Source organism: Pangasianodon hypophthalmus, chromosome 3, assembly GCF_027358585.1.
Source record: "Pangasianodon hypophthalmus isolate fPanHyp1 chromosome 3, fPanHyp1.pri, whole genome shotgun sequence".
In the NCBI taxonomy this organism is placed as follows: Eukaryota; Metazoa; Chordata; class Actinopteri; order Siluriformes; family Pangasiidae; genus Pangasianodon; species Pangasianodon hypophthalmus.
In genome coordinates, this window is record NC_069712.1 from 10,960,465 (window position 1) to 10,970,984 (window position 10,520).

Sequence of the window (10,520 nt, forward strand, 5' to 3'; positions counted from 1 at the left end):
GTATGTTTATACACATCTAAAATGTACATCATGAGTGAAATCCTAAAGATCTGTCAATGACACATGCTCTGGAGTATAACTCAGAACTGACAAACGCTGTCATTAGCTTAATGCCATATCATTGTAGGCACAAACATGGTTATTACCTCTGTAACAGGGTTTCCAGGGTTCAAAAAGTCTTATCTATAATGTGTTTTTTTTATTTAAATGGCAAAATGTGCATATTCCTTAGTACAACTTAGTAAGTGTACTTTACTAAGTCATACAAAGCATACAATATATTAATTAATTATGCACCTTGTTTAGGTCATATTGTGGTTTCTTTAAATAAAGGAGTTGAAGCCACATCTGTTCACTAGAATCAGTGCAATGCGGGAAACACACAAGTAATGGTTAACATATGACTTCAGTTCTCGAACATCAGAAGCAATCAGATGGAATGTAGCAAAAAGAACCATGGCTGAGAATATCGCATGTTTATTTCTGTTCTCATTCACAGGAGACTTTGGACTGCACCAAAATTAGCTAATTGCATTACAGATAGAAATCAGTGGCATTTGAGGTCTACTTATTTAGTTATGTCGCATTGAAAAGTGGATATTAAAAATAACCTCAAGCAACAAACAAATAAACCTTTCATGAGATTTTAGGGCCAAGTAACTGCCATTATGATAACTGTAATTATAGCTACATTTCACATAGGTGAAAGCAGCTGAAATTCATTTAAATATGTTTAGCAAAAATTAATACAAAAAAGAGGAAAAACAACAATGTCAAGCAACTCCAGACATGTTAATTACACTTGTCTGGTTGTAGTACTTATGTTTCAGCATTAGTTCATTGACAGCTCTTAATTACAGTAGTGAGTAGAGATCTCACTCTTTGTAAGGAAAACTGTTTGCTTTTGGGCTGTTAGCTTTTACAATCCGACCCTCAACTAAAGATCAAGGCCCTTTGTCATGGTTCAGGATGTTTATTTATGGCCTGTCCTATGCACTTGTGCTGCTTCAGTGGAATGTGGGGAATGCTAAAGACCCTCTCTTCCCTCTGACCAAGCAACTTGTAGACAAACGGTGCAGGCGTCTGGCTGTAGAAATGATGCACTGTTCACCCACCTCTGATCCCATGCAGGGCATTCTGGGTGAATGAGAAGAATGTCAGAGACGAGGGAAAAGGTGGGTGGGCTCCATATTCTCTCTGCTAGCACATCTGTAACATTCATTTTTAATTAAAGATTTCTTGGACTGAAAGGTAAAATAATACACAGCATTTCCCAAATGGGACATATCAAAAAGTTACTTATTTACTCGTTTATTTTATATTGTATCTCCACACAGTAAAAACATAGGTATATGCTTTGATGCTTTTGTAGCACAGTTAATGAGAGAGTCAGTATAAATATAATATCTGTACAGGGTGGGAGGTGGAGGGGTTGTGACAAAGTTTGGAGATAATTCACACAGCTGTACATCTCTTAGAGAAATATCATTACATCATTACATAACATGTAACATTGTGCATTAGTGAACAACAGCATAGAGTGTAAAATGTACTGCTTATATTTACACCTGTGACAGAACTGACGAGCACACCAAACAGTTTTATTTCTTGATTTAACCCAATGGTGACATTAAAAGGCACAATATCTCTGTGTAGCTTTCCTACACTTGATAAAGCATGCATCTCTTATGACCTACAAGAGAAACAACACTGGTTAAGCACAGACAGTTGAAGTTGAGGATAAAAATATACTGGACGAAATATCACTGAGGCAGCTCTGCCTTTTTAGTTCATTTCCAATGTAGAATACCCATAAATCTTATGTGTTTGATTTGACAGGCAAGTCTTTCTTCTGTCTTCCTGCTTTTGCCAGAGGCACAGTTCAAGACTCAGGTTTACCCATGATATTTAGTATATCATCCAAGATAGAAGGGCCCAAGTCCAGTTCGAGAGACAGCAGTGACCCTGTGTTGTGGTTGACAGACTCCTGAGAGGGACTCTTGCTTTTAGAGAACTCAAAGTCAAAGTCACAAATGCGTCCTTCCTCTACACCACTATCTCTATTTTCCCAATCTCCGTTCATGCTGGCCAACTCTTTTTCATACTGAAAGATGTCACTGTTCATGTCATTATAGTCATTATTGCTGATGCTGTTGTCTTTGCATTTGCTACTCCTATTGCTGTTGCCATTTTCATTGTGATTGCCATTGATGAAGATAGACATTAATGGCTTCTTAGTATCCTCATTCTCAGAGTTGTAAATGGAGGTATTCCTTTCCAGTGATTTCTCCACAAAGTTGATAGGAAATAAGGAATTCTCACTAACCTCCTCTAGAACAGGACTCGGATCACGTCTGAAGATAGTTATCGACTGAAGAAGGTTCTCCATTTGCAGGATCTCCAGATCATCTGTCCCCTCTGAGCTGGCAGGTGGAGTGGGTGGCCCAACCAGGTCGTCCAGTGGGTCCCTGGTTGTGGGTAACATGGTGGTAGTGATATGAGGCAGGGTCAGTGCTTGGCTCCCCCCAATGGTAGGGAGAGAGATAGCATTCTTCAGGATTGGTGAAGGAGTTTCAATGTAGGAGGCATCAGATGCACTGTTAGCTCGCATGAACTCGCCATGGACACCATATTGTGGTCGACCCAGGCCACTCTTACCAGGAAGCAACTCAAACTTGCCCTGAAGGAAGGTCATGTCACCAAAGGTGTCACATAAACCCCCTTTCCCAATGTGGACAGTATGGCGGAAGTCTCCTAGTGGAGGACTGATCATGTCTGGGGACAGAATGTCTCTTAGGCGACACTTCTTCCCTTTCTTGCTGTTGTTGGATTTTAGGTAGATGGGAGTTTTGGCCGGCATCTCAGAACAGTAAAATCCGTGAGAGAAGAGAAAGAAGAAAGGGAGATGTCTTTGAACCCTATGATCCTGTGATGTAGATGCTGATGCTGATCCGAGTTCTCCCCAGATAATGAGAGGAGTTACATTCTCAGACACTTGAGGATTGTAGATATACAGTGACAGTGTCCTCAGGCCTCACTGTTGGGCTGATTTGGTCCTAATAGGCCAGATGAGATGTCTTTTACCTGGAGAAAAAAGAGAAATACATTTCTCTTTTTAATATTGTTTAGACTCATTTTTTTGCTCTTATATATTTAATGATATTTTCTTACAAAAAATATCCAATGAATCTCTTATATCTAGATCCATTAGGGGTTGTTCAGTTGGTTCCTCTGGGGGAAATCTTAAAGGGTCTATGTAGAACCCAATAACAAAGTTTTTCCTTATCAGACAGGGTTCCAACTTTTCATAGTGTGTTCTATGGATTCAGTCAAGAAAACAGCCTGACCTGTCTATTGTCTTATGTTTTATCTTACATAAGAGACCTGCCTTATGTAAAGCAGTACATGTGTAATGATTAGAGCTGACGTTTTACTTTACAGTCCATTCAGTTTTCAAGTAGTCCCCCCATGCACAGGTTGACATTTTCATAGACTAGTCTTCTGAATCATGCCAGTTTGTCATTGATGATATATGGCATCTGTCATGAAACCACCCAACAAAGATATCACTTTACCTAACTCATAGCAAAGCCTCTGGAGAGGTGAAAAACAGTATGTTCCACAGAGGATAGCCCCAAAAATGACTTCATCATACCACTGATTTCAGATCAGTATAACAACCAGAAAGACATGAATGGTGAGGGGCCCAAGCTGTTGTTGGCTCAAAGTCAGTCCGGCTCCTGTTTAGTATGTGCTAATATGAACCAGCTGGATTCCACATTGGTCTAAGAGAGGAGATGGGACTTTAGAAGGATCAGAGTGAGAATGACTCAGGAGAGAAAGCTACCGTACTGCCATGCAGACAGAGTAAATCAGAGAAAACCCTGTAATTCTACAGATATTTTTATAAAAAGACATATTTATGTGTAAAACTAGGGTGTAAGTAAGTAAGATGCCAAAACAACAAGGGTTAATAGCATGTAAAGTGATGTTGATATATTTCTAGATAAGGAGAGTGAGAGAACTGAGGGCAGGAGAGAGAGACAGAGAGAGAGAGAGAGAGGCAGAGTACTTGCCCATTTATAGACATATTTACTTTTGAGAAACCTCTAAGCGCTGACCCTCACCGACAGACTGCAAGCTATCACAAAAGCAGTGGCTGGGCCAAGTCCACACCAGTGAGTATGACTGAAAAAACATCCACATTCCTGTAGCAGCACAGCTCAGTACTTTTCTTGCCACCGAGACCTCAATCAGAAAAGCACCTAAAGCTATGAATAGATGCCACTAAAAGCAATGTTGCGCAGACCTTGACATTTTATCACCAATCCAATTTCCTGTGTGCTTACAAGTGAATAAAAAAGTGCATTAAGCCTTAAAGGGGGAGAATTTTGGCTGAAATAAGACACTATAAGCTTCAGCGCTGTGTTCTCTCTGCCCTGAACACAGCGAGTGGCAGCCAAAGAAGACAAAACAGCAGAAATTCCAATCTGTTTACAAAACAGCACAGATTCCATTTCCTCAGGATACACGACTTGACTATGGTAAAATGCTAACAATTTACAGTGCATGTACACAACATTAAGGTTAACACTGGACTGCGGTAGAGTACTTGTGACATTGTGTAGGGAAAATGAATGGTACTTTAACAATGACTGCTATTCCTTCTTACATAGACTGAATGAGTGGCATTGTTCTTTTTAGCCCACTCTACATATGTGTGTGTGTGTGTGTGTGTATGTGTTTGTGTGTGCGTCTTCTTTTGCACAGCCCAGAGGGTAAAGAGTCCACATGTCTTTAAAGACATTTTTAGATGCTGATGCATTTCAACACAAATAGCCTAAACCTCATTTGACTAACATCCAGAGAGCTATATATAGTTTCTCTAAGCTTTATGGATGGATAAGGAATGTGTGTGTGTGTGTGTGTGTAGGCAAATGAATGTGTGTTAGTATTCCTGCTGTCCTAGCCTAAAATTAGTGTAATTATATTATATGGCAATGTGAAAGTGCGGGTGAAGAGATTTTATGTGTTTGTGTGAAAGGCAAACATGTTGGGGGAAAAGACAAGTGTGAAAACTGTGAGTGTCACAGTTAAACCAGCTAAACTATTCATTGCACTGTCTGTTCATTTATCTCGAACTTCCTCCTTTGTCTTCTTCTCTTCATTCTGCTCGGTCTCCATAATAATCCCCTCGACTTCCATTATGTTTCTGCAACTCTGAAGTTTGACCTTGACTCGATGCACTCACTCCAGCGAGGAAGCAAATTGGATTCACACCAACAATCTAGCCTGTCGCGTGCCACAAGCACCCCCTCCTCACCCGTGATCAGCATCCACATTCTTTTCTAATAGGAACTCTGTGTGTTTAAGTCTTTGTGTGTATGTGTGAAAAGAGAGAGAGTGAAGAAAGAGCTCTGTATGCAGTGCTGAGACAGTAGAATGTCATTACAACTATTAGCACTATTAGATTATTGATTAATCATAGGCTCTCACACCCTGGAAAACTACTTCCTGACTCAAAATGATTCAAAATTTAAGAAAATGTACACATCTTGCATTATTTTCCATGAGGAAATGGTTAGTGCTTTCAACTCAATACTAATGCCTTAACAGCTGAGCAGGGGGGCTTTTCAAAGCGGGATGGATGTTAGCAAATACCGTGACGGAGGCACACCAGTAAATACAGTAATACTCTTTGAGGTGGGATTTGATGTCAAGACATGTCGTATGGAGTAAATCTGACACTTCGGTTAGGAAGCAGGACTCAATGCTCAAGTTTCACATGAGGAATTTCACAAATAAGTACACATTCTGTCAGTGCTTCAAGAAACCCTGTCTGAGATCTCTGTAATTATAAGGCTGAAAAATTAAACAGTAGTTAAATTTGTTGCAGTTCACAACACATTTTTAAAGTAACAGTTAACAACCAAAATATAATACTAATGCACTGTAGTGGTGAATGCATCCCTTTTATTTAGTGTCTGGTTTTTAAACTAAACACCATTCTCTACTACTATATCATTTTTAAACTGGTTTTAAAAATAGGGACAAGGCACAGGCAGTGTGTGTCTTTGGTCCTCTATCTGGGGCTTGTTTAGATTTTAAGACATGGAATTGCAAATGGAGAGCAAGAGCACATTAATACGTGGAATAACCTAATTATGTAGGACACAGTTACGTTGACAGAATATCTGATTTGTTCTGTTTTGTTTTGTCCCAAAATGACCAACCACATAATCACTTATTATTGTATCAGATTCATAGTTGTTCTACACTCTATGTCTGGAACCCTTAAGGATTCTTCAGTTTGATCCTCTTGGGGAACCCTTCAACCCTTGGGGAAGCTAAGAACCCATAGGTATACAAACTTCCCTTGATGAACCTTTGATAAAATTATGAACCTTTAAGGTGATGAATCTTTGATAAGAGTTAAGGTTCAATAATAAATTATAATTTATAATCAAATAGTATATAGTTCATTAATTAAAAATAGCTTCTAAATCTTTAATCTTTATACTAATTTTGAAATTTGAAAACAAACATTAAAAGGTTGGCAGGGATTCTCAAGCCTAGTCCAAGTGTCCCACTGCCTTGCAGAGTATTACCAAAAAATCTTTTAAGATAAAGTATATTTTAAGCTCCATACAACAATCTTTCATTAAGTGGTCGATAAATTGGTAGTAATTGATTTATTACATTATTTCTTATTAAAACTTAATATTTTATCAAGCTTTTCTATTGTGAATGAGTCAGTCAACATGACCTATATATGCATCGTTAAGTCATATAATTGGATATGAGTAAAAAAAACCTCTCAAATACAACTTGAGGTCAGATTTGGGGTGGGTAAACCACTAGCAAGGCATATTTCAAGACTAGCAGCTGCCATTCTGCCACCCACTTGGCCGTGCCCATGTACTCTCCTGCAGAATATGACTATGGATTTCCCTTCCATCCATCCACCCCCCTTCTGTCACACACTCTTTTCAGAGGTGTTAGTGCTGTACTATCTTAATCATCCACAGTGGAGCATAAGGCCTGCATGCCAGCAGGTCATCAGTGTATCTCTGATCCTGCTGGCTGAGTGAGAGCCAAAGCCTGGACCCACTCCAGTCACTAAGAGGGTGCTGTTTAATTACGGAGATGGGCAGACAGAAGGAGGGGGTCTTAATGGGGGCTAGTGAGACAGTAAGTAAGGGTCCTTGTGTCGACTTATGTCAGTTTGCTCATTTGTTCTTGGTAATTAAATCACAGCTGGAGAATGTGGGTCAGATTATTATTAGAGTGAATATGAGCATGCTCTCATCTAGACAAGTGCAATGATAACACTCAGCACTTTAAGCTCACTGTATGCAGCAGTGCATTTCGAGGGCAGCCATTAATTTAGTGCCTACAACAGTGCTGTCTCTGAGTGTCGCTCTGACCTATTTTAGCCTTGGCCTTTTTTGGCTGAAAACATGGTGGCTACTTGGAACTCTGCAGTTGTTGCTGCTGATGATGTATTTAAGATCCATCCAACTGTGGCAGTGAGATCATCTTATGCTAGACATATACAGCTGATGTCTCTGAGGAAACGAATGACAAGCATGTCATTGGAGTGACCAAACTGTCTCTGCAGACCGACCCTTAACCCTAAACATTCCTACGTCCAAAATAGACAGAAGACCCCATCTTTTGCACTCTGTAATAAAAGAGATTAAAGGCTGATAGCACATAGGCTAATGGCAGCCTTCACTCAACATTCCTCCAGTTTGGCTTGCCAGTTTCTAACATAAAGGGAGCTGTAATTATACTTCAGGCTAGGCGCTTCCTTTCGAGGCCTGAGGGCTAGAGAGTTCTGAGTCTTTTGAGACAGGCAGGGTGGAGCAAGTATTCTTCTTGTTTCAGACTCATCTGTTATTCCCTCTTTCTTTATTTTTTCCCTCCCCTGCTGTCCACCTCTCCTTCTGTTCTCAGCCCCCGTGTTGTCTTTGGCTCTCCATGTGCAGAAGATGAAATGAGAGGGCTGAAAAACACGAAGGGGACGTCAAAACAGCTGGAAGAACTCTCCAAGTTCTTCTGGCTGCTGCTGAATAGCAGCTCTACGGTTATTGCGGTTAGTGTGTCGACTGAGTGGGAAAGTGTTTGCTGCAGTGGCAAAAAAGTATCAGGTTGCTTTTGCTGTGCTTCAACTCTTGTTGTGGGCACATGTTCAACTACTTCTGTCCATCTTGCACTTGTGTGTCATTGCTTCTGCTCTGCTCTGAGAACTTAGCAAAACTCCTACAGACAGAAAGCCTACTAAACACAGTCAGGCATGTGGCATGCATGAAATAATTTAATGGAATAATATACTGCAGAGTTTTTCTCTTTACCGAAAAATACACGCCCCCTTGATTTTCTTAGAATCTCGAATGAGCAGGCATTTTTATTTATTAAGGCTACTAAACATTCATAAACCATAAACCATAAGCATTATATAGTGTTATTCAGCACTGCAGCACAATTTACTAATACCTCTTATATCATAACTATTAACTCAGATGTAAAAAAGAAACCAAAGCATAGAAGATGTATAATTCAATATATAAACATCACCTTAATAATACCTTTAAAATTATGCATACTGTATATTGGCAGAATATGTTGTGACCCAATAATTCCCAGCTTTTTTTTACCTGTGTATTTATCGTCTTAAGATGAACTTCTCAGTTCTTCCTGCAGAAGTAGTGGCTTGTCTTGTGAAATTTTTCTGTCCCAAATTTCTTCTGTGTAGTGTAGTCTACAGCGGTTTTCTCTTCCTCCCTGACTTGCACTCTGTCTTTCCGTCTCTTAGCCCTGGATGTCCGTTCCTCACAGGCAGGAGGTCTGCCGGACAGCTGTTTAGGAATTCCTCTGCGTTACTGTGTGCGGCTTCTCTCTTCTCCGTTCTGCTCGGGGAGAAATCTCCTCCTCCTCCTTCCTGCTCTCCCCTCCTGCAGCACCTGTCTCTGTCTCTCTGTCTCTCTCTCTCTCTCTCTCTCTCTGCAATCACTTCGCCTCTATTTCTGTGGTTTCTCAGCTTCACCGAGAATGGACAGTTACGTTACGAGAAGCTGTGTGGACAGATGGTGGAGCTGGCTGTAGGAGACGAAGTCCTGTTAGGAGATGCTGGTTGTCAATCACCCTGTTTCACTCTCTCCTTCCCTCCCTGTGTTCCTCATAGAGTCTCTACCCTTCCTTTGTTTCATCCTGTTGCTCTCTCCTCACCCTTTTGCATTTAGATTCAAAATATCCTTGCTGTAAATCTAACAGAAAGCATGCACTCCCTTGCTATTGGATGTATGTGTTTTGTGTAGTTTCTCACTCTCTATCAGTCACTCTCTCTGTCTTGTTTCCCTCCCACAATACACATTCAGATATGCACCAATGATTTTGGGGCATTTTCCTCCCATTCTTGCATTCATACTTTCTGCAGCGTTTCCCTTTTTTATGATTCATCCCTTGCTGCATACAGAGAGAAAGAGAGAGAGCACATCACAAAGAGCACAACAGGGCCCATTTAAACCATGTGTAAGCGATGCAGTGCAGTCTTGTTGGTCTCATTACCACAGAAAACATTTGTTTTCATTGAATTGCCCTTCAGACAACATGCACGACAGCACACCACAAGGCTGCTCTTGTGGGAATCGCTTTAGGTTTTACAGCCTCTTCTCTACTGTGGTTTTTCTTAAAGAACAAGCATGTTTACAGTGCCTGTGTGCTGTAAATATCTCTTCCTGAGAACTCCTAGGAAAAATGCCCACCAGGTTTGCTGAAGCCTCATCACTTTACACATTTCCCTTATTGCAGGTTTCCTTGGCAACAATCGCTGCTCTGCAGTGATGTTGCAACAGGAAGAAGAGAGGAGAGAGATGAAAACGCCTCTGTCTACCTATGTGTCTGCACCAGTGTGTGTGTGCCTCAGAGGCATAGAGTGTGTTTAAGTGAGTGGTTGTTTAAGAACAGGTAGCTTCTGGCATGTTCTTGCAGGTTTGTTTAAAGTTCTGTGCTTGCAGCGTCAGCATTTGACAATCATAAAATACATATAAATCTCTCCTTGCCTTCAACTGACTCCTCACACAGACGCTCCATAATCCATTTATCTGCTGCTCTGCAACACATTTAGTCCTCTAATGGGTAGAAGAGGCTGACTGTGTTTCTTCAGGGCTGGATGGTCTGACTAGTGGGCTAAAGTTGAGCCACCCACTAATTAACTGAAACAGGCGTCGTTTGGTAACATCTAAACAGCTTTCTGAATGGGAGCGCTTTGGCCTTGGGGGTGGATGTGCAAAGAGTGATCTCATTGAGGCAGGCATGTGGAAAGCACATGGTTTTGAATAGAATACAGTGCAGTGCCTTGAAAAAGTACAAGTAATATGTTTAAGGCTTTCCACTGCACACCCAGAACAACTTGTCCCAGCAAAAAAGCTCCTCTTCTGTTTGGCATATATATAGAAACTATCTGATATGTTGCCCTGTCTGTTTGACTGCTTAGCTACTTAAACCATTTAATACAG

The 10,520-nt window shown here is 40.7% G+C and overlaps 1 protein-coding gene across 1 annotated transcript; it reads right to left on the reverse strand.

Moving 5' to 3' along the window:
* Positions 1-461: 461 nt before the first annotated feature.
* On the reverse strand, positions 462-9,286 carry cdc42ep3 (CDC42 effector protein (Rho GTPase binding) 3). The gene is made up of 2 exons (XM_026943376.3): positions 8,661-9,286; positions 462-3,084 (listed from the first exon to the last, which is right to left on the reverse strand). Exon 2 carries the CDS (start codon positions 2,858-2,860, stop codon positions 1,883-1,885), a length of 978 nt encoding a protein of 325 aa, XP_026799177.1. The 5' UTR covers positions 2,861-3,084; positions 8,661-9,286; the 3' UTR covers positions 462-1,882.
* Positions 9,287-10,520: the final 1,234 nt, after the last annotated feature.